Source organism: Macaca thibetana, chromosome 12 (assembly GCF_024542745.1).
Source record: "Macaca thibetana thibetana isolate TM-01 chromosome 12, ASM2454274v1, whole genome shotgun sequence".
In the NCBI taxonomy this organism is placed as follows: Eukaryota; Metazoa; Chordata; class Mammalia; order Primates; family Cercopithecidae; genus Macaca; species Macaca thibetana.
In genome coordinates, this window is record NC_065589.1 from 34,783,647 (window position 1) to 34,808,289 (window position 24,643).

At 47.0% G+C, this 24,643-nt stretch overlaps 1 protein-coding gene across 3 annotated transcripts in view; it reads left to right on the top strand.

The window, feature by feature from the left end:
* The window catches only part of PLEKHM3 (pleckstrin homology domain containing M3), a 205,454-nt gene extending 200,287 nt beyond the window's left edge, over nucleotides 1-5,167 (top strand). For all 3 annotated transcript variants that reach the window (XM_050752639.1, XM_050752640.1, XM_050752638.1), the window contains one exon: nucleotides 3,724-5,167. In XM_050752639.1, coding sequence (XP_050608596.1) covers nucleotides 3,724-3,901 — 178 coding nt within the window. In that variant the 3' untranslated portion in view covers nucleotides 3,902-5,167. The remainder of the gene's footprint in view (nucleotides 1-3,723) is intronic.
* The last annotated feature ends 19,476 nt before the right edge of the window (nucleotides 5,168-24,643 follow it).

Below are 24,643 nucleotides of genomic sequence, written 5' to 3' on the forward strand. Positions count from 1 at the left end.
GGGGAAAGGGGGCTGAAAGGAGGAAATTTATATGATAAAGCTACCATTAGTGTCACTTTAGTGATAGAAGGTTACAGAGGTGTGACCAGTGGGGACAAAGCCATTGCCACTAGGAAGGAGCTGGCCCAGATGAGAGAGGCTCTAGAAGACATGGGTCTGACCTTTATCCTCACTGGAAGGAGGAGGGGACTGGGAAGAGGAAGATGCTAGAGGTGACCCTGCCATGTCCAGGATAGCGCCTGTGTCAAGGAGATGGGTACTAGAGTCACCTGTGAGGGGTGGCATCACAGCCTTTGCATAGTCCTTCCACTTACAAGTATGTTTCTTTTTATGTTTTATTTTTTTATTTTTTTAAAATTTTTTTTGAGATGGAGTCTCACTTTGTCACCCAGGCTGGAGTGCAGTGACGCGATCTCATCTCACTGCAAGCTCCGCCTCCTTGGTTCACGCCATTCTTCTGCCACAGCCTCCCGAGTAGCTGGGACTACAGGTGCCCGCCACCACGCCCGGCTAATTTTTTTTTTTTTTTTTTTTTTTGTATTTTTAGCTGAGACGGGGTTTCACCGTGTTAGCCAGGATAGTCTGGATCACCTGACCTCGTGATCCACTCGCCTCGGCCTCCCAAAATGCTGGGATTATAGGCGTGAGCCACAAGTATGTTTCTCATTTTAGTCTCACAGCAACCCAGTGAATAGGAAAGGGTTCACCATGAGCAGCATTTTACAAATGAGAAAACCAAAGCACCGAGAACTTAAGTGGTAACTTGCCCACTGTCACTCAGCTACAAAGAAGGATTTGTGGTTTGACACAGGTGTTCTGACCAGAAGCCCCACGTTTCCCTATGCGATAACTCCCTGCTCTCATTGGGATGGCCAGGCCTCAGCCAGGCAGTGTGGCGCTCGGTAAGAGCCTTGGCTGGGCTGCCAGGAGCCCTGGGCTCCAGTCACAACTCTGTCTCCAACTCACCGTGTCTCCGGTAGGCAATCCCTAACCCTCTTGGAGTCTCTTTTCTCATCTAGGCAAGGAGGGGGTTGACTGAGATGTCCTCAGGTCTCCATAGTGACATGGGTGAAGTCAGGCTGCAATGCAGCCATACAGAAGGCAGCAGGCAGCCTGAGGGGCACCCTGGCCGGAGCAGTCCTTGCTGTTTGCTAAGCACTTCCCACCACGGCCAGGAACTGGGAATACACTGCATCCATGATGTTACCTGAGGCTCGCAGCACCGCAAGAGGTGGGTGCTATGTAGTCTCCAATTAGCTGATAAGGACACTGAAGCGCAGGAAGCTCAGAAAGGCAACGTGACTTGCTTAAGGTCATTAGTCTACTCAGACTGTCACATGGAATACGACAGACTGGGTGGCTTAGACAACAGAAATGTGTTGCCCCCAGTTCTGGAGGCTGGAAGTTTCAGATCAAGGTGCCAGCAGGGTTGGTTTCTGGCGAGGCCTCTCCTCCTGGCTTGCAGAGGACCCCTTCTCTGTGTGTGCCCACATGGCACTGCCTCTGAGGCATGCGGAGTTGGGGAGAGCAAGCTCCCCGTGCTCTCCTTCTAAGGACACTTATGAGCTTGGATCAGGGTCTCACCCTCATGACCTCATTTAATCTTTTTTTGTTTTTGAGACACAGTTTTGCTCTTGTCACCTAGGCTAGAGTGCAGTGGCGTGATCTTGACTCTCCACAAACCAACACCTCCCGGGTTTAAGCAATTCTCCTGCCTCAGCCTCCCAAGTAGCTGGGATTACAGGCGTGCGTCACCACACCCTACTAATTTTGTATTTTCAGTAGAGTCGCAGTTTCACCATGTTGGCGAGGCTGGTCTCAAACTCCTGACCTCAGGTGATCCGCTTGCTTCAACCTCCCAAAGTGCTGAGATTATAGGCGTGAGCTGCCACGCCTGGCCAACCTCATTTAATCTTAATTGCCTCCTAAGCACAGTGTCTCCAAATATAGTCACATTGTGGGTAAGGGGTTCAACATATGAATAACAGAGACACAGTTCAGTTCATAGCAGTCACACAGCCAGAAATTGATGTGAAGCTCCTTGCCGGCTCACTTCACTTGACCCAGAGAGCTAAGCTGGGGGTAGAGCTGCTGGGTGAAGGAAGTCCTGTCTTCCTGTCCCTCCGCTGGAATAGGTGTACACGCACATACACACATACACGCACACACTCTCTCTCTTTCTCCCCCTTCCAACCCCCACTCCTCACAACAGTGTCTCTCCATCCAAGTCACTGCCTCCTCTCCAAGGTATGAGAGTGGGTAGAAAGATCTTCCTTTCACTAAGCCCTCTGGGTCCTGAATGGTGCTGGGGTATGTCAGTGGCAGACTAGGAGATAATGTCCCCAAGACCATCCTGCACCCACACTGAAACTCAAGACCTATGGAAAAAGCAAAAGAAGCCTGAGGCTGAGCCCTCGGGACTGGTTCCTTCGCAACCCTCTTTGAACCCAGTCCAGTTCTGGACCCTCCCTGAATGCTGCAGGCTGAACAAAATTACGCGGGCACAATTCCCTGGGCTCCTAGGACTTGGTACAAGTTTCCTGTTACCCTTATGGAAGGATGAAAACTCAGTCCATATCGGCAAACCACTCACTGGAGCAGCTGTATTTGAGCTTGTCAGTTACTCATTATTAAAAGCTTTGCAGACCAAATGCAGTGGCTCATGCCTGTAATCCCAGCACTTTGGGAGACCAAGGCGGGTGGATCACCTGAAGTCAGGAGTTCCAGACCAGCCTGGCCAACATGGCAAAACTCCGTCTCTACTAAAAATACAAAAATTAGCCAGGTTTGGTGGTGGGTGCCTATAGTCCCAGCTACTCAGGAGGCTGAGGTGGGAGGATCACGTGAGCCCAGGAGGTGGAGGGTGCAGTGAGCTGAGGTCACACCACTGGACTCCAGCCTGAGTGACAGAATGAGACACTATCTCCAAAAAAATAAATAAATAAATAAAAACTTTGCTGTAAAAACAAGTTATTCAGACTCCCGTGCAGGTTTCCACCAAGCCGAACAACAAACGAGTCATCCACCTGGAATGTTTCCTCTCTACAAATGACAATATCTGTCATATTGTTGGGAAAATGTGTTCTCCCCACTGTCTCCTGCTTTAATGTTCACGCTCATGTTATAAAAGTAGACTTACAAAGGTAGGAGTTTTTTCCTAATTTTTAAAAAACTCACAAGATTTCATAGACCACAGGATGTCATTCAGAAAATGAAAATGTGTCATTTTATCTTTTCAAACTGTCAAATAAAGGCAGCTAGTTAACAGAACCACTTAGCTCGTGTTAACGGATGTAGAAAGCTACCTTGCCACAGATGTAACGCGGTGGCTGTCACTGGTGTGCCGAGCGTTTTCACGAGGCACTCCCCCCTCATTTCTAGGGTGACTTCACCCTAGAGTCACTGCCCCACTCCCTTCTCAATGGAGAGCTTCTGGTGTTCTGTCCATTGTCACTATGACCAGAATTGCTGGGTGACTGCGGACTCCCCCCGACTCATAAGCCTTAGTTCAGATCAGAAAAGCAAAAATGTTTTTCAAGTGAAATTCAACCTTGAGCATTTTGGAAAAGCAAACAGTTCATTTCAGTGAGTCATTTCTCTTCCCATTGGCAGGGTTGTCCAGAACAGTAGATTCTGCCGCCAGCTGCACCCGAGGCCACAGGGCTTCCCGTTTGTCTTGCTGGCTTCAGTCTTGCTCATCATATCCATGGTTGACTTTTGCAGGTGTGAAAGCTGTGGAGCCGTTTTCCATTCTGAATGCAAAGAAAAGTCTGTCCCCTGCCCGAGGTGTGTTCGCCGAGAGCTGCAGAAGAAGCAGAAGTCTTTCTGGCAGAGACTGAACATGGACGAGAGTCTAGAGGAGGCTTGCACCATGTTCGAGCTGTCCTACCAGAACACCTGACTCCGGCCGCCCCGAAGGCCAGGGATGCACCAGTCAACAACCCATCAGCCCCAGAGCGGCTTCCTAACTAGCCAGTTAGACCCCTTTGGAAGAAGAGTATGTCTCCTCTTCAGCTAGATATAGAGAGAGATATATATTTATTTATATATGCACAAATACCTATACGTCCTGTACGTATGCTCTGTGTACATCATTGTCCAAACGATCCACAGAACCTCTGTGGCTTGAGAAGCTACCAATAGCTGGATTACACTTAGCCAAGAATTTCAGCTGCTTGCTCCCAGACAAAACGTGGTCTACACAATGCTTTATAGTTCAGACGTTTTTTTCTGTCTCTCGGGACATTTTATTACCCAAGACACAAGAGGAAGCATTTCCTGCACAAAACAGTGATTTAGGTTATTTTTGTGTTATTTATTTTTAGCCTTCACAGAGGCTGAGGTAACTGAGGCAGGCACCCATCATCATCTGTTTCATAAGAAAACCTTCAAAACACAAGAGACGGCTGGGTCCTTCCAGGACCTGCTGTCCCTGGCGCTCCCGCCTCAGTTCCTCCCGCGGAGGCGGGGAATCACCTAAGCAGAGCCGAATGGCTGGAAACAGGAGCCAAGCTCCCTCTGACAGAAAGCATACACCCCTAATTTATGAGGAGAGCTGGTTCTGGTTTTGAAGTTAATCTCAGAAGTTTTTTCCCCGAGAAGAGAAGAAACCTCTGCGACCAATAACTGCGTGTTGTCCGTCTGTCTGCCGGTACGAATCCCAACACCTGCCTGATGATGTGACACTCCACCATGTTTTCCAGGCTGTACACATGGCTTTCTGAAGAACAGTTTTCAACGGGTGACCATGGTTGGTATTTATGATTCTCATGATGCTGGCCGGAAGAAATGTCCTGGGAGTGTATTAAAGACATCGGCGTGTAGACTGGTAGATAGGGCTGTATGGTACGTATATTCACAGAGAGGGTCGTTTTAGTTTCTTTTCTCAGAATCCTGTGTAGGCAGTTCCTACCTATTCGTTTTAAGTGCTTTATTTCTCATTGTTCTTCCTGCACTTTCATTTTGACCTTTGTCAATGTAACCGTTCCTGCTTTCTCATTTTTTTGTTTAAAAAATCAGAGTAATGTAGAACTTCAAAATATCAACTTTGGACTATTAAGAAAATACCAAACTTACAAGTATAATTAATGAATTAGATCTAATATTATTTAAATAAATATGTATGTACACACACACATATATAATTGCCACCTTGAAGTAAAGCAAAGAGTGCTAAAATAAACAATAGGAGTAAGAGAGAGAGCTGCTTTGCTATTTGGCAGGTAGCGTTCTCCCGCTGCAGTGCCCTTGGAAGAGCGCGTGGCAGTCACTGTGACCAAAACGGCAGGTAGGATAGCCCTGGGACCCTGACAGCTCCCATTCTTTCCCCTTAACTCTCTCTAGAGCAGGAAAATACATTTATAATGAAACAGTTCTCAGTAGATGTTATGAGAAGATTCTGTATCTTTCGTGCTGAGCAGATGCCTTCTATGTCTTCATGGTTTAGTAGTTTTGCTGCTATTAGGATCAGTGGCTCACAAAATACTTGGTACATTCAACCCCATTGCTCCTTTCCCCCACACCCCGCTTCCCCAAGACCCCAACTCATGATACTTCCGTCCATCTAGAGATGTGATATTTCAGACTGACTTTCATGCAGTTAGATGTAAGCATTTTACCTCTCAACCCACACCAGTTCCTTTGGCCCCAGACCACACATTTCACCTTAATAGCTCAGCACCACACATGCATTTATTTTCTGACTATACAGTAGCAGCAACCAAGGCTTGAAAACTTGTTAAAAGGCCAGGGCCCTATTCATGAGACGCCTCACGGTGCCTTTTACCCTTAGAAAAGCAGGTTGACTTTCCCCCCACTCTAGTTAAAGAGAACGTTGCACACAAAAGAAAAAGGGTGGAAAATCTCAAACACTTGGCAACAGGCAAACAAATTTGATCATCTCCTTTCCTCCTCCCCTTGGTAAAATACAGTATTTATATTTTCCAGCCTCAGAGAAGATAGCAGAACATGATCTTTCACAAGAGAATTATAGACCTGCTTATTATAAAACAGATGTGCTCCCATGGCAAAGTGCCTTCTCCCTCCGCCCCCAGTTCCCTGTCACTGTAGCTTACTTTTGCCTTCGCTGTAATTAATGTATCCGTGATTCCAACTGTCAGCGAGGCCGTTCCCAGCACACTGCATCTGGAGACCTGAAGTGCAGGGCCATCTCCTCCCCTTGTAACAAGTCTGCCCGACGTACAGAATTTCCTTTCCTAGCTCACAGGCACCCAGGGTCATACCTGCCGAGAGTCAAGGGCGAAATTCTGGATCCCTGTTCAAAACATCTTTGTTTTCACCAGTCCCCATTCAGAGGGCCCTGCTAAATATGAGCAGTCCCTGTAAACTCCTAACGAGGACTTTCCATCCACATCATTTTCTACTTATTTTCAAAAGCGAAAAAAAATCGATGTGTTATCACTATCAGCTACCCAGAGCTGGATCCATGTCCAGCTACTCCTGTTTCCTCTCCTTTTCATACAACCCTGACAGCTTGGTCGGTGCCAGCCACAAGCCTGTGACATTCTCTGCCACCACCACCAAAATCTGATAGGACAGAGTGGAGCCAGCTTAGGAGTTGGGTCTGCCATGAAAATTCAGAATTGCTGTTTTCAGCCCAGAATGCCTTGGCGCACATGAACGCCCTTACTGTTTTCAACTCTTAACAAATTATTTGGTGCACTGTTAGGTAATTGTTCCACTGCTTAGAAACTGTCGAAACAAAAGCAAATCTGTGGATTACCACCTCTTTCAGACCCAACTAATACCTGCTTTTCCTCGTGTTCCATTTTTCATCCCATATTAAATATCTTGCACATAAAACATGAAAAAATGGCCAATTAATCTCCCGGAGCTGGCAACTGACTCCGGGGAACCGCTTTTTGCTGAAAGGCTCACTCCCTAGTGTATCACTTGAGGAAATCCCTCCTAAAAGTGCCAGAAACTCATGTGTGAGATCGTCCAACCCTGGTGAAATGTTGGCATCTAACCCCGCAGTAAAGAAGCCAGTTCCTAAAATAGACCTCATTTTGCACCGCGGCAGGAAGGCCACAAAGTACTTAAAAAGCAGTCAACTGGAATGGGAGTAGTGTTCTTTCCAGGCCCGCTTTTTCCAAAGTTAAAAGCCTCTTTATATGAAAACCATGTAAACTCTCAGCGGCCCCCTTTGCTTCACTGCCTTTTCTAGGGACTGCACCATAGTCATTTTTACGTCTATAGTGCTAAAATGTCACCTAGTTAGGAGCTTTACCATTGGATTCACTGAGAGGGTCATCACTTTTGATTCTTCTAGAGTAGGCCTCCACCAAGAAGGGAATACGTCTAATACTTGGGATCTGTGGTTTGCAACACAAGTGATATCCCTCAGACTCCTGAAAAGGGACTATGCCGTGACTTCCTTCCGGCTGCAGTGAGATCCGAGGTGTTTATACCACGCTAGTTGCCGAATGCAGCCTTTGCTCAGCCAGAGTGTGTCGTTTGACGGAGCCTGGCCTCTGTTTTTGTCTCTGTGTGTCGTGTGTACACACTGAACGTGGACATTGGATAGTTATTTTCTGTGCTTCCTCAGAGAGGCTGGGCTTGCAAATCTGGGAGTTGGTTCTCTACCCATTGGCTAAAAAAGGCCGTCCATAAATTAATTTTGATGCCACACACACTGAACATTTTCTGCAGAGGGGCATTAGCAGAGGAAGTAGAGGGCATTCTGCTCCTCCTTTAGAGTCAAGCCAATGCTGTTGCTCGTGTGTTTGTGCAGAATTATTCATCTCCGTTGATCTGACACTCTCCTGAAATCACTAGATTATGAAACAAATCTTCACCTCCTGATTCCAATACTGCCTGGTTTCAACACAGGGGTTATTTTATTTTTTTTACTTCTCCTAGTAAATAGAGATGTGTATAACTTTTGCCCACTTTATTTCTTGAGTTTGCTGCACCACTTCTTTTCTTACTCTGAAATAATGTGAAAATGTGGAAAGGTTGGAGCAAGACTGAAAGAGCCCCCCTCCCTGGCATGACCTGAATCCGTAGCGGCACTCTCCGTTTCCCCTGCCTCCGTGTCACTTGTTAGTGACAGGCATTAGGAGCTTCGTATGTCGCACACCTTGTACCACTCTTCCGACCCTGAGTCAAGTAGGTCGAATCCAGTGACGCGTGAATAAGCTCTGCTGAGTTAATGTAAACAGACAAGTGTTGATTTCTGTCACGTGGAACGGTGTTTCGACAGTTAAGTCTAGCACCCAGCAGTCTCCTTTAGTCTAGCACCCAGCAGTCTCCTTATTGGTAGACGATTCTAATTTCACTGGATTCAAAAATCTCTGACTCAAGGGTCTTTCCTTAGTGCTTTTTAATGGATGCATGGGTGAGGCAAAATCCAAGTCATTGTTAAACTCTAGGTAAAAGACAAGAGTATGGGATACCCTCCTAAGCATGCCAGTAGTTGTCAGTTTTATTTAAAGTGGGTTCCACTTGGCCAGGATTGGTGGCACGCCTGTAATCCCAGCACTTTGGGGGCAGGAGTTTTAAGACCAGCCGGGCCAAAAAATGGTGAAATCAGGTCTCTACTAAAAGTACAAAAATTAGGCTGTGCATGGTGGCTCATGCCTGTAATCCAAGCACTTTGAAGGCCAAGGTGGGTGGATCACTTGAGGTCAGGAGTTTGAGGCCAGCCTGGCCAACATGGTGAAACCCCCTCTTTACTAAAAATACAAAAATTAGCCAAGCGTTGTGGTGGATGCCTGTAATCCCAGCTACTTGGGAGACTGAGGCAGGAGAATCGCTTGAACCTGGGAGGTGGAGGTTGCAGTGAGCCGAGATCGCGCCACTGCACTCCAGCCTGGGTGACAGTGCAAGGCTCGGTCTCAAAAAAAAAAAAAAAAAAAAAAGGTTCCAAATGATCATGTTTTGTGGCACTGTCCTCGTAAGTGGCCACTGGTGTGACAGAAGGCATTGCTAAACTCAAGTGAGACAACTGCTATTTTGCTTCGGATTGTCCCGGTGAAAAGGGAAGCCATTGACTGCTCGTCTTGTTAGAAAGACAAGACATTGAATGAAGTTCGAGACGTTGAATGAAGCTGGTTGTTGCCCAGAGTAGAAGATTCAGGCACCTACAGCAACTCACAGCAACTCCTAACTCTTGGGAGGGCTCCCTCCTATTAGCCGTGAAGCTGCAAACCAGCCTCTCTGTTTTCCCCAGATCTTCCTTGCCCCTAGTTCTGAGCCCCAGCCCAGAGGCAGGCCTCATGGCTAATAAACCAGCTAGTGGACAGCTGGGACCTGTGGCTCCTTCTCCATGTTGGCCTTCCCTTGTGTCTCTTGTAGGAGTGCCTTATAGTATTGTCTCATGCTTCTAGTCTAGTCTGTCTGAACCACTTGAAGCCTGCAGGACCCTTCAAGGGATCCAAGCAAAGCCTGGATCCCTTTGCTTCTTCCCCACTGGCTAGTCTTCACATAGATGCTCTTGGAGCCTGTGCATTCCGTGATGCATGTCAGACCTCTCACCTTGTTCAGCCTGGTGTGCCTTAACCTCAGGAGTAAAGGAGTAAAGGGAATCATGTCGGAAACACATCGTTAAAGTGGAATGGTAGAAACATTGGCTTCTTAGTGCCGTTAGCACTTTTACCAGGAAATAGATGCAACCACGTAATGTTTTCACTTTGTTTTATGCTGTTCTTAAATCGCTCTTTTGTTTATTTGTTTGTTTGCTTTCATTAACCAAACTCGGGAATGTCATGATGTCACCAAGGCCAATGGGTAGAGAAATAAAAACCAGCCATCCAGAATTGAATCTGTAAAGTCAGTGAACTTAACCTTTTCAGGTTCAAAATTACACAAACACAAGGATTTTCTTATCCTTCACCTTTCGAAGGTTTTCTTTTTATTTTGCCACCTGTTTTCCAAATAAGAAGTGGGAAGCCTCTTAGCTAAATTGTGATAAAAATGTCTCTTTGTGTGGCGTGAGCTATCAAATTAGCTTTGTGTGTCCACTGAGCTATCAAATTAGGCTTTGGCTGCTGGAGGCCTAGGTTCTAGCTTTGGTCACCTATCAGAATCTTACTGTTACGCTGGGCATGGTGGCATGTGCCTACAGTCCCAGCTATTTGGGAGGCTGAGGTGGGTAGATGGCTTGAGCCCAGGAGCCTACACAATATGGTGAGACCCATCTCAAAAAAACAAACAAAAAAAGAAGTAGAATCTTAATGTGAAGAGCTACTAGCCTACCCTAGAAGATATATATTTTAAATCTGTTTCTTAGGAATAGTAGCTAAAAGAAGGAATGGTCAAAGGAGGGAAAGTGACTGGCCACAGTGGCTCACGCCTGTAATCCCAGCTCTTTGGGAGGCCAGGGTGGGAGGATCACTGGAGCCCAGGAGTTCAAGACAAGTCTGGGCAAGATAGCGAGACCCCATCTCTTTAAAAAAAAAAAAAAACAACGCTTAGGTTGCGAAAAAAAGAAAATGCTTAGGTTGCAAATGGAGAGTATTGAACACGGTGACATCAAAAACTTCTGCACAACTTGTTCTCTAGCTCCTGGGTCTGATCTATGCCATTTTTTCTTATATCTGCTCACACAGTACAGAAATGACTAAAATTTTGGGTCTGGGTTGTTATATCACTTTGTGTTATTTGTAGTACCTAATGTGCTAACTTATATGTGTTCTCTCTGTTTTTTTGATGTTATTTCCTTTTGTTTTGGTATAACTTATCTACATTTTTGTTTACATTATTTTAAAAACATCAGTAACTGTAATAATATAAAATTGAAGTTGTATTGTTGACAATACCTCTAGTTTTTAAGGTCATCTGTCACATAATTTAAGTGCACTAGTTCCTAATGTATAAAGTTCTCTCTCTCTCTCAATAAACAATGCAGAAAATACTTTCCTTTCTCATAACAACTTCATTAAAACACTGCTGTAGAGGGGGTGGTGAAAGCCCAAGGTGAGCCCTATATATTAATTCAAAGTCAAGATTTGAGCTTTATTGAAAATGAGTCACAGCCGGGTGCAGAGCCCGAGGCAGGCGGATCACCTAAAGTTGAAAGTTCGAGACCAGCCTCGGCCAACATGGGGAAACTCCCTCTCTACTGAAAATACAAAAATTAGCTGGGCATGGTGCTGTAATCCCAGCTACTCGGGGGAGGCTGAAGCAGGGAGAATTGCTTGATCCTGGGAGGCAGAGGCTGCAGTGAGCTGAGATCATGCCACTGCACTCCAGCCTGGGTGATAGCACGACTCCATCTCAAAAAAAAGAAAAAAAAAAAGAAAATGAGCCACTTTTAATGTATCTCCTAATATCTCACAGATAAACTTTTTAAAAAATTCATCAACCTACAACATTCTCATCAGCCCTTTCCATGCTTATGAAAAATGTAGTGTAACTTTTAAAAAGATGCAGATGTAGTGTCATGGGTGTTATTTGCTGAATCTAAGCATGATTACTTTCAGTTCCAAGACAAAGCTGCCAAAGCTCATGCATGGATGTTCTCCCACCAAAGCTTTTCTCCAAGCCTTCTGGCCCTGATTCCATTTCACCATTCCTGCACTCTCCAAATTAGATGGCCAAGTGCCAGGTGGCCAGCTAGGCAAAAGCACTGGTCCTTCCTTCGGGGACCATATTTTGGGAGCAAAGAAGAAGCAAAGAGTGGAGAGTAAAGAGAAACTTCCTCCTTGAGACGGCAGCTCTCTGGGAGTTGAGAAACGATCAGAAATATCTGCACAGCCTCATGCCTGGGCTGACCCTCACCCACTCAGAAAGCCAGGGGTACAACAACTATCCACTTGGAAACTTTAGAAGGCTCCGTTTAAACTCACTTTCCCAAAGGAAGACATGGAAAAGAGACTAGAACAGGTTCTTCTGGTAAAACATTTACCAAGATGAACCCTGAGCCTTACACCCTAAGACACACCTAAACAAGTTTATGCCCAGCCCCTCCCACTCCACCCTCAGGAAATCAGCCTGGGCGCATACCCACTCTGTCCAAGAAATAACTGGACTTCATCGTCACACGAAACCTGCCACAATCCACGATAAAGAGAAGCGGGTTAATGTTTCACTGAACCAAACTAGACATACGATGTAGTCAGAGCCTGGATTCATAATCAGATGAATCACACAAGACAGGTTAGCTCTCCCCCAGTTGTAGGAAGCTGGCGAGGCTGGATAACTCCAGGAAGTTTTGACATCAAAGAGGAGATAGGCAAAAATGTCAGAAGCATGGAGAGAGACACTATTTTGTTCATCTCTTACCTCAGGAGACGAGGATGATTGAATCTCCCTTAATTGTTTCCCATGTCCTGTCCTTTGATGATGACTCAAGATGATGGTTTAAATCCATGGTTCCTGCATTTGAAACACAGAAATAAAAGCAAAATCTCAGGGCCTCATTACAGACAATTGACTCAGAATCTCTCTGGATAGGGCTTGAGTATTTGTATTTTTTAAAAGCTCCCTGGGTGACCCGATGCATTCTGGAAGTGAAGAACCACTAGTTTAAATGAAGCGAGTTGCCTTGAAATAAACATTTGTTTGCTGTATCCATGGTCCTCAGTGGGAACAGTGCCAAGAGGAATTGGGATGAACGGCGGTAGCTGCCCTGCAGTTAACAGCTGTTGCTTCTCTTCTTCCCAAAAGTCACAGCACTTTAGAACTTGCTGCTCATGGACTGTAATTGTTTACATAAAACCTTACCTTTACACCCCCTTTATTTTCTTCCAGGGTGTGATTAGTGTGTGTTTATCAGTATATCTCGTTGCCAGAGAGCATTAGTGAATAGAAGTGTCCAGGTCACAGCTGCAGGCAACTAAGCTGGCCTAAAAAGGGAGCTTTGTACACTCCCATTCATTTTTCCATTCCTCCTAGTTATCCTGTGATTGGTCCTCAAATGCATGTGAGAGTCCGCTCCCAGTTCAGGCCCATCCAATGAATGTGAACCTCACCACTCTGGATGGTGGTTTTTAAAACAGAAAATCACACCGGACAAGGTGGCTCATGCCTGTAATCCTAGCACTTTGGGAGGCCAAGGCAAGTGGATCACCTGAGGTCAGGAGGTCAAGACCAGCCTGGGCAACATGGTGACACCCCGTCTCTACTAAAAATACAAAAATTAGCCGGGCGTGGTAGTGTGTGCCTGTAATCCCAGCTACTCAGGAGGCTGAGGCAGGAGAATCGCTTGAACTTGGGAGACGGAGGCTGCAGTGAGCTGAGATCGTGCCACTGAACTCCAGCCTGGGCAACAAGAACAAAACTCCATCTCAAAAAAATTAATTAAACAAAATAGAAAATCACTAGGTGCTTCTTGCCCAGAAAGGCTTAGGAAATTCAGGAAATCTTGAGCTATGTCCAGATTCATCTGGCGAGACCACCAGGCGAGACCACCCTGACAAACATGGAGAAACCCCGTCTCCACTAAAAATACAAAATTAGTCAGGTGTGGTGGCACATGCCTGTAATCCCAGCTTCTTGGGAGGCTGAGACAGGAGAATCCCTTGAACCCGGGAGGCGGAGGTTGCGGTGAGCTGGAGATCACACCATTGCACTCCAGCCTGGGCAACAAGAGTGAAACTCCGTCTTAAAAAAAAAAAAAAAAAAAAAAAAAAAAAAAAAAATAGCTGGGCGTGGTGGCTCATGCTTGTAATTCCAGCTACTCGGGAGGCTGAGGCAGGAGAATCATTTGAACTCAGGAGATGGAGGTTGCAGTAATCTCAGCACTTCAGGAGGCTGAGGTGGTTCGATAACCTGAGGTCAGGAGTTCGAGACCTGCCTGGCCAGCATAGTGAAACCCCATCTCTACTAAAAGTACAAAAATTAGCCAGCCTGGCCAGGCACGGTGGCTCACGCCTGTAATCCCAGCACTTTGGGAGGCCGAGGCGGGCGGATCACGAGGTCAGGAGAACAAGACCATCCTGGCGAACACAGTGAAACCCCGTCTCTACTAAAAATACAAAAAAAATTAGCCGGGCGTGGTGGCAGGCGCCTGTAGTCCCAGCTTCTAGGGAGGCTGAAGCAGGAGAATGGCATGAACCAGGGAGGTGGCGGAGCTTGCAGTGAGCAGAGATCGCACCACTGCACTCTAGCCTGGGCAACAGAGCAAGACTCCGTCTCGAAAAAAAAAAAAAAAAAAAGAACCAGAGTTCATTCACATCCAGGCATCTGTTGAACTGATGATTTTCAACTTCAACTGCCAGCTACAGGTGAATAGATACTTAGAAAGGCAGTTCTTTCCCTTTCCTCCCTTTATGAGGTCAATAACTAATGACAAATATTCCTCATGGATGGAATAGTTCGCCAGAGTTCAGAGTCTCCTACCAAAGATACTATTCTATCTCCATGCCCACAATGCTGAGCATATCAGGTGCAGCCACAGCAGCAACAACTGGATTCTCAGTCCTCGTAGGAAGCAAGTGCCAAAGGGCAGATATGCAACTAGAAATGAACTTGGGTCTACTGGGGCTTTACCTGGGACTTGTTCCAAAGCAGCATCATTAGAAACCACATTCCTCATTGAGAAAAAAGTATTTTGCATATATTACATTATTATATTGGATTCTAATTGGGGTAGAAGATTCCTCCCCCACATAACAAAGGTCCCTGGTACGCAATACTTAGGAAGCCTGAGACAAAACACACCTAAGAGAAAGATATAGTTTATTCTCCCTCATTTGCATCTATTCTCTTGTAGCTTGGGCAGAGAAGTCTGGCAGGAAGACCAGATTTTTCCCATAGCTGAACATACAGAGATTCTGATTTATGTGCACTGACATCCAATTTACCTGGACAATGGGGAAATTCATTATTTTTCCACCTTTATTTCATATTCCTCCATTAAGGGCTATTGATTTTAAGCAAATCAGCTAGAGTTCATGAGTTCATACAGTATTTCAGATCCTACCATACAACCTCAGGCAGCTGTTGGTCTGGGGGAAATTCCTCCAGCTTTTGTCCAGACTCTCCCAACACGGTCTGTTGTTCGGAGGCTGAAGAGCTGCTATTAGCACAGTAATTTTTCCAAATGAACACTGAGCTAAATTATCTCAAATGTATAAAGGAACATCTCTCACTGTGTTATGGAAAATTGCCTCCCAAATTACAAGACTATACAAAGCACATATTAATTCTAGGACCAAGGACATCCAAATTGCCTTAGATTTTGTGCTGTATTGTGATAACACACTCTTAATAATGTCAGGCTCTGAGGATACTGCAAGGTACACGTTGTTAGGAAAATAAACCAGGGTTTTTCTCCATTAGGATCACCACACGCACACCCAAGCCCAGCTACAGGTATTTTGCTCTGAGATTCAAGCCTTTTGCAGAGGAAATAAATTCCAATTGCACAGACAGGGAATGAATTTGAATTCTAAACTGGGTCAACCGTCCCAAACGGCTTTCTCACTGCTGCCCATGAGTGAGGCAACCTAGGAAGCAGCTGTGGGCAGCCGTAGTGCTCGGAAGAGATTCCTGACAGCCGATGTCTCAGGGAGGAGCTCCTGCTCACGCGTGTTTAATTCCACGACAAGGGGAAATCAGAGGCCAGACACCAGTTCACAGACTGCCAAATGCCAGTGCTGTGGTCAGCGTGTGTGGACAAACCCCAGAAACTAGTGCTACCAAAATTGCCCCAAACCAGTCCCCCAGGCACCGAAACAGCTCAAATGTAGTCCACACAAGGTGTTTTCAATAGATATTTTCAAAAACAAGGTTTATTCAGTTTTTCACCTTGTTTTATCTACTCTTGTTTTTCTTTTTTTTTTTTTCTACTTCTCTAAGGATATATTACAAAGCAAATCCCAGATATAATGGCATTTTATCCCCACATCCCTCAGTATGCATCTAAAATATGGGTTTCTTCCTGTGTAGTCACAATGCCATTACACACCTAACAAATGAATAATAATTCCTTCTATCATCTCAGTTCCAAATCAAATTTATCTAATTGCATCAAAAATGGTCTTTTCTAGGCCAGCACAGGTGGATCATGCCTGTAATCACAGGCCTTTGGGAGGCTGAGGCAGGCAGATCACCTGAGGTCAGGAGTTCGAGACCAGCCTGGCCAACACAGCAAAACCCCGTCTCTACTAAAAATATAAAAATTAGCCGGGTGTGGTAGTGTGCACCTGTAATCCCCGCTACTTGGGAGGCTGAGACAGGAGAATCGCTTGAACCCAGGAGGCAGAGGCTGCAGTAAACCAAGATTGTGCCACTGCATTCCAGCCTGGGTGACAGAGTGAGACTCTGTCTCAAAAATAAATGAATAAATAAATAAATGTAGGAAAATGAGTACCCCTCCTGAAGGCTTGATAAAATGTAAAAGGCTGTGGGGTCTCCCCAGCATGCTACCCCCTTCTTGAAGGTAATGGCACCCCACTTTGCCCTCAGAAGGCAGTAGCCATCCCACCCTTATTCCACGTAGTCCTGGTGGCCTGTCAGCAAAGTCCCCTGCCTTCAGGGTGGGACCCATAGCTCAAGCTTGGCCAGCAGGAATTTGAATCTTGTGAGCACTAAGGACATGCATTGACTGCAGCCTGCAAAGAGGTTGTCCATTGGTTTCTGCTCCCTTGAAACTGCCTGAATTCTCTTCTTCCGAAGACCTGATTTTTTTATTCCGTAAATTGTGTCAACTGCGCAACAAATAGTTCTCTCTTTAAGTCAGCCAGCCCAATGGCTTTCCTGTACAATTTCTCACTATGATTTCCTTCCTGGCTCTATGTTTTTGCAGTCTCACTCTGGCCTATGCACTCAATAGACACAGCAGCATGAACATTCAACAAGAGTGAGCCGGGCACGGTGGCTCACACCTTTAATCCCAGTACTTTGGGAGGCTGAGGCGGGCGGATCACCTGAGGTGAGGAGCTCAAGACCAGCCTGACCAACATGTAGAAACCTAATCTCTACTAAAAATACAAAATTAGCCAGGCATGGTGGTACATGCCTGTAATCCCAGCTACTCGGGAGGCTGAGGCAGGAGAATTGCTTGAACCTGGGAGGCAGAGGTTGCAGTGAGCCAAGATTGCGCCATTGCACTCCAGCCTGAGCAACAAGAGTTAAACTCTGTCTCAAAAAAAAAAAACCAAAAAAAAAACCAAGAGTGAACCCTGCCAGGGTACACCATTCCTGGCCTCTGTATTCACAAAGCTATAACAGGGCCAGGAAAACTTTCTCTTTTTTTTTGAGACGGAGTCTCGCTCTGTCCCCCAGGCTGGAGTGCAGTGGCACAATCTCAGCTCACTGCAAGCTCCGCCTCCCGGGTTCACGCCATTCTCCCGCCTCTGCCTCCCAAGTAGCTGGGACTACAGGTGCCCGCCACCACGCCTGGCTAATCTTTTGTATTTTTAGTAGAGACGGGGTTTCACCGTGTTAGCCAGGGTGGTCTCGATCTCCTGACCTCGTGATCCGCACGCCTCAGCCTCCCAAAGTGCTGGGATTACAGGCGTGAGCCACTGCGCCCGGCTTTTTTTTTTTCTTTAATGGAGAAGACATCCTACTTCAGAAGCTTGCAACATTGCTGACACAGTCACAGGGACTTAGCAAGGCTGTTAAATAACTTGATTCATTGAAACGATCTACTCAAGAAGTAGGGTTGGTTCCTCCAGAGCTGAGTGGAAAGAGAACCTCAGGGTGCAAAAGTGCCTCTCTGTTCCTTCGCGCCACATTGAGATCCAAGGCGTCCTGAGCCAATTCCTGACCTGTCTCCAGCGCTGCCCCCACCAAAAGAGTTTAGGATTCAAGTGCTATTTAGCTCTTGAATTGGATGAGTATTTGAGTTTAGAGTATTAAATATTCGTGAAATGAAATTTAAAGGCACAGGCTGGGTGTGGTGGATCCGGCCTGGAATCCCAACACTTCGGGAGGCCAAGGGGGACAGATTGCATGAGCTCAGGAGTTCAAGACCAGCCTGGGCAACATGGTGAAACCCTGTCTCTACAAAAAAAAATATTTTTAGGCCAGGTGCGGTGGCTCACGGCTGTAATCCCAGCACTTTGGGAGGCTGAGGCGGGCAGATCACTTGAGGTAGGAAGTTCCAAGACCAGCCTGGCCAACATGGTGAAACCCCATCTCTACTAAAAATACAAAATTAGCCAGGCGTGGTGGCATGTCCCTGTAATCCCAGCTACTGGGGAGGATAAGGCAGGAGAATTGCCTGAACCCAGGAGGTAGAGGCTGCAGTGAGCCGAGATTGCACCGCTGCACTTCAGCCTGGGTGGCAGAGAACTCCTGCCTGGTCTTGAACTCCTAACTTCAGGTGACCTGCCCGCCTCGGCCTCCCAAAGTGCTGGGATTACAGGCATGAGCCACCGCTTGGCTCTTCTACTTTCATGCTGGGTAAGCTTGAGCAAGTTACTTGACTTCTGAAAGGGGTTAAGAGGCCTCAGTTTCCCCATTTGCCGTTTCTGTAGGGATAATAGCTGTTATCAAGTTACGGGGCTGTCGTGAGATTTAAGTGAAATAAAGACACTTGGCACCAGGCCTGGCACTCAGGAAGGATTAGATGTCAGGGTCTGTTATTTTCAGGGTGCAGTGGGAGAGCATGGAAAAGGATGGGAGTCGATGCAGCCAACCAGGGAAAGCCCCCCGCCCCGGAGAGACACGCTGGGGGCTGGTCTGGGAAGGTGAGTCACCACGTGTGAAGGAGGGCATAGGCTGGAACTAGAAGTCTCTGAGACTCCAGGTGACCTTGCAGGGCTTCTCCGGCATTCTCCAGCAGGCCCTGAGCCCCAGCAGCATGATCTGGCCACGAATTTGTTCTTATCTACCATCCAACCCCACTCCTCTTTACGGTCATTTTAAAGGACAGATTAGCCTCCCACATCTCCTGGACTTCCTGGGAGTCTAATACACCATAAAACAAATGACAAAACCCTTACCCTGTCTGCCTTGCCCCCCATTCGGAAATGTGGTTGAAATGGGGACTTCTCCATGCCCCTCAACATCCTGACCTTCCACCATCCTGTCGAGAACTTTCCCTGGAGCCTTTTCTCACCAGCCTTTCCACTTTTCCATGGGCTTGCAGAGACCCAGGAGCACTGGCCGTGGAAGTCAGCTCTGTTCAGACCCCGCTTCCCATAGGCTTGTCCTGGAGGGGTGTTCACCCACCCCCGCCACCAGGGGTCTAAAGCTGTCTGTAGCAAAAATCTAAATATATTTTTTTCCAAAGAAAAGATTTTCTCCTTTGTTTTTATTATTCATTTAGAAAGCCCAGTACAAACCAGAGCCCTGCGCCCTCTCTGTGGGTCTATTCCCCTCACTATCAGGAACCTGGGCCTCCCGTCCTCCTCCTCCTTCTCCTCCTCTCCTTTTATTTCGGTGGCTCCCTGATTGGAAGAGGCGGCCCCCTTCTTCCTCCCCAGCTCCACAATTGTCACCGCCAATTAGTGCATTGTTAGGACACACAATGGCGTTACTGTAGCCAGTGGAATGGGAGGCCTTTGTGCTTCTCCAACCGGCCGTGGGGACAGTCAAGTTTCATTTAGAGACTTAAAACACAACGCCAGAAGAAAAACGCTATCAGAAAAGCCAAAAGCAAAAAAAAAAAAGGGGGGGGGGGGGGGGCAGGGGTGGAGGAGAAAGGGAAAAAAAGCACAAAAAAAAAAAAAAAAAAGAAAAAGAAAAGAGAAAGAAAAAAGAAGGTGAAGATGAAGATGAAGGAAAAGAAAGGCGGTGGCAAGCAAACGTTGAAAGGGGAAGGAAAAAAAAATCAGCTATTCAGGAGTTAGCCCGAACTCATGAAAAGACCCAAGTGGTTGCTACACACTGAAGTCCCCCTCAGAGCACAAAAAGGGGCTCGAGCTTAACAGTAATTAGTGGTCTGATTGTGCTTGGAACACTGTGTGTCTTTAGAGGATTTTTCCAACTTTTTTTTTTCAGTCTTCACCAATAAAGGGGATGGGAGGAGAAAGGTAGGGGATAGGGAGGGAGGGGCCTACAAGCTATATCCCCCACCCCCCCGCCAACAATCAGTGTGGGAGGGGTGCAATTCAGCCTTTCTCTTTGACAGGTAAATTGGATTTTATTCTCTAAAGCTTGTAACTAATTACAGAAGGTCTTTTCTCTAAGAATGTGACATATGGGTGCGTTTTAGAGTCACTGTTTTATTTGTTTCAAGTACCTTTCGAGCAGCCTAGCCCTTTTTGCAGCCCAGAAGATAACCCCAGAGGCCCAGGCCTTTCGTCCAGAGCCCATGGGTAGTAGACTTTTTCTGTCAGCAAAACTTTTATGTCTAGGAGATCTTTTCCTACCTGTAAAATTAATATCCCAGTTTAAATGAGCGATTGGCCTGAGAAAGCAACCTTCTCCTCTGAGCATCCGCGCAGATAGCCCTCCTGCTGGAAACACCACCTCTCTCCTGGCGTTCCCCCCTCTCTCTTCCTCCCCCCAGATCCCTACAACAATCGGATCCGGCCCCTGCTTGTTAGAGCTCAAGGTACAGGGAACGATCTGTGGGGAAGGGAGCCGCCCTGAAGTTAGGCTGGTCTCATAATTGTCCAAGTTCATTCTCCCTCTCCCACTTGCCCCCACCACATCCCCACATTTCTAGAAAGTCCAGAATTACCTCACCACCTCAAACTTACAAGCACATTCATGCATTTTTCTTTAAAAATTTCAACCAACAACCTAGCCCAGTGCAGCCAATTCACAACTTACACCTGCTTCACTCTGTTGCTTGTGCTTCTTATTTCCCCTCAAATGCTTTAACTATGCCTCCCCTTTCCCTCTCTCCGGGTCAGACCGGACTCCTAGCTTTTACTTATTCATTTCTTTTTTACAAATAAGCTAATGGAGCTGTGCGCGGTGACTCACGCCTGTAATCCCAGCACTTTGGGAGGCCAAGGCAGACAGATCACCTGAGGACAGGAGTTCAAGAGCAGCCTGGCCAACATGGTGAAACTCTATCTCTACTAAGAAGTTAAAAATTAGCTGGGCGTGGTGGCGTGCGCCTGTAATCCCAGCTACTTGGAAGGCTGAGGCAGGAGAATCTCTTGAACCCAGGAGGCGGAGGTTGCAGCGAGCCACCACTGCACTCCACTGCCACTCACGCCACTGCACTCCAGCCTGGGCAACAAAGTGAGACTGCGTCTCAAAAACAAAGCAAAACAAATACCTAATGGAGACATCCACTCCATGCAAGGTTCAAATAAAGTCTCCCTCATCTTAGAAACAAGACAATCAGGCTGGGCGCGGTGGCTCAAACCTGTAATCCCAGCACTTTGGGAGGCCGAGATGGGCGGATCACGAGGTCAGGAGATCGAGACTATCCTGGCGAACACGGTGAAACCCCGTCTCTACTGAAATATACAAAAAACTAGCCGGGCGAGGTGGCGGGCGCCTGTAGTCCCAGCTACTCAGGAGGCTAAGGCAGGAGAATGGCGTAAACCGGGGAGGCAGAGCTTGCAGTGAACTGAGATCCGGCCACTGCACTCCAGCCTGGGCGACAGAGCGAGACTCCGTCTCAAAAAAAAAAAAAAAAAGAAAAAAAGAAACAAGACAATCAGAATTTACCCAAGACAGTCTCACAGTTGCACCTCTTAGTTTTTTTTGAGACGGAGTTTCGCTCTTGTTGCCCAGACTGGAGTGCAATGGTGATCCACCTCCCAGGTTCAAGCGATTCTCCTGCCTCAGCCTACCGAGTAGCTGAGATTACAGGCGCATGTGCCACCACGCCTGGTTAATTTTGTACCCAGGATGACCCATGGTTGTTCCTAGGCACTGACTCCAGCTGGGAGGGGCAGTTGGGGGTGGGGCGGCCATCCGGAAATGTGAAGACAAGAGTTCTAATCCACATCCCATCAACAAGTGACAATGGGCAGGTAGCTCCAGTCCTAGGACAGCCTGAGTGCGTTCATGTGTAAAAGGCTCGTTATGCACACCTTCAGGCATTGTAATGAGGATTAGGAGAGAGATGTTATCAAAAGGGAGGAGTCCTGGCACTGAATACACACTGGCTTCCTTTTTTGTCTGGTAGTCGAGGAGGGCACGTTCACTTCCTTTTCACCCCTCTCTCCTGTGTTGCGGAATTGCCCTGTGCTCTTGGCGGACACCTCATTGCACACAGGCTCCCTCACCACCACCACTCCCCGCAAAAGGGGCACGTCCTGATTCCACCAGGAAATGAAAAGTGAAACCTTCTGATAATGACCCCTGGAATGTCACAAATATCCAAGTCAGGAAATGCAAATCCAGGGGAGGGGTTATTGAAGCGACGATGATTTGGCTTCCTCAAAATGCTGTATTTCCAGGGCTGGAGAGGACAGGGGGCATTCTTTGGCTCCGTTTAGATTTACTCTGTTTTCCAAAGGGTTTGGAAAGTCCAAAAGGTCTTGGAAAACAGAATAGGGGGATTCCTGAAAGAGTTACTGGCAAGGGGTTTGTGGCAAGTGCGGCATCAGCCCTTCCCATTGTCCCTGCACCCTTGGCCTTTGCCCTGCGTGGGCAGTGGGAACCCAAAGACTCCAGAGTTTGCAAAGGAGGCACGAGAAATCTCAACAGGAGGCAGCTGGCTGCACGTATGCTCTCCAAGCTGGGGCCTGGCATCAAGTTCACCACCTACATAGCTCTCAGAGCCTCAGCACCTCTCTGTCCCATGGAGGGTGGGACATCCTCTTGTTCTCATCCTGTCTCTCCAGACCATTCCAATCACTTCTGAGCCCGCCCTCCTGACAGCTCCTTCCGTGCTGCCCCAACATGGTCTTTGTAAAAATGCAAGCCCGATCTTGCCTCACCCCAGCTTAAGAATCTCTTATGGCTCTGTCACCTTCGGGACACAGCCCACGCTCCAAAGCATGACTGGGAAAGCCCTTGATAATATGGGCCTACCTTCCTCTCTTTAACTTCATCTCCTGCCACCAGGATAGCTTGGTTCATGAACATGCAACCTGTGTGCTCACTGGATTTAATGCTTACCTGTCTCCATCTTGAAATTCTGAATAATTTTTGAGCAAAAGGGTCTCCAAGTTTGCGTTTTGCACAGGCCCCGCAAATGTGGTGGCCGATCTTGCCACTCTCACTCCTGTTCCACATTCCTCTAACACCAAACTTTTTTTTGTTTTGTTTTTTGAGATAGAGTCTTGCTTTGTCGCCAGGCTGGAGTGCAGTGGCACAATCTCGGCTCACTGCAACCTCCAACTCCCTGATTCAAGCAATTCTCCTGCCTCAGCCTCCCGAGTAACTGGGATTACAGGCATGCGCCACCATGCCCAGCTAATTTTGGATTTTTTAGTAGGGGGTTTTACCAAGTTGGCCAGGATGGTCTCGATCTCCTGACCTCATGATCCACCCACCTCGGCCTCCCACAGTGCTGAGATTACAGGCATGGGCCACCATGCCCAGCTAATTTTTGTATTTTTTAGTAGAGACGGGGTTTTACCATGTTGGCCAGTATGGTCGCGATCTCCTGACCTCGTGATTCGCCCAAAGTGCTAGGAACATTTCCCCCAGCCTATTAACAATTTTCTTTTTTTATTATTATACTTTAAGTTGTAGGGTACATGTGCATAACGTGCAGGTTTGTTACATATGTATACTTGTGCCATGTTGGTGTGCTGCACCCATCAACTCATCATTTACATCAGGTATAACTCCCAATGCAATCCCTCCCCCCTCCCCCCAATTTTTTTTTTTTTTTAAGATGGAGTCTCACTCTGTTGCCAGGCTGGAGTGCAGTGGCACCATCTTGGCTCACTGCAACTTCCGCCTCCCTGGTTCCAGCGATTCTCCTGCCTCAGTCTCCTGAGTAGCTGTGACTACAGGCGCATGCGACCACACCCAGCTAATTGTTGTATTTTTAGTAGCGACGGGGTTTCACCATGTTGGCCAGGATGGTCTCGATCTCTTGACCTCATGATCTGCCCGCCTTTGCCTCCCAAAGTGCTGGGATTACAGGCGTGAGCCACCGCGTCCCGGGCCCAGCCTATTAACAAATTTCTAGCCACTCTTCTAAACTGCTCACATAGCCCTTTCTTTAAGAATCTTCCTTGATCCCTTTCTCCAAAAAATCTATTGCCCCTTGGCAAATGCTCACTTTTCAGCTTATCACAGCTTATTATTATTTATTTCCTACCTCAACTTGAAGGTTATGAACTCCGAGGGACAGAAATTGTGTCTTGCACAGTACTGGGGTTTCTGATGCTTGTTGGAATAACATATAACTAAGTGCTACGTTTAAGAAATAGGTGTTAGTTGAAAGTGTCATTAAGTGTTCATTCCAGTGGCCAAACCTGTGCTATCCATGTAGCATTACTGTGACTCCACATCTCACTCTAGCCTCACTAGGGGTCCTGGGGCCATGGTGCAGCTCACCACTGCTGGGACCAGTAAGACAGCCTCTGCTGAGTGGTTTGCCTTTGAATAACACTGTCCGGTAGAACATTCTGGAATGATGGAAGTACCCTATAGCTGTTCTGTCCAGCACAGCAGTCACTAGTCACATGAGCTTTTGAGCACTTGAAATGTAGCTAATGCAACTGAAGAACTGAATGTTTGATTTGACTTCACTTTAATTGATTTAAATTTCAGTAGCCTCGTGTGGCTAGTGGCTCTCACATTGGAGGCCCCATCTTTTATGACGTGACTGATCTTTGCTATGAGCCAGGGAACAAGTCAGCTCAGAAACCTTGTTGCTTCAGAAAGACTTCTTTGCAAGTTACCAGCCTTT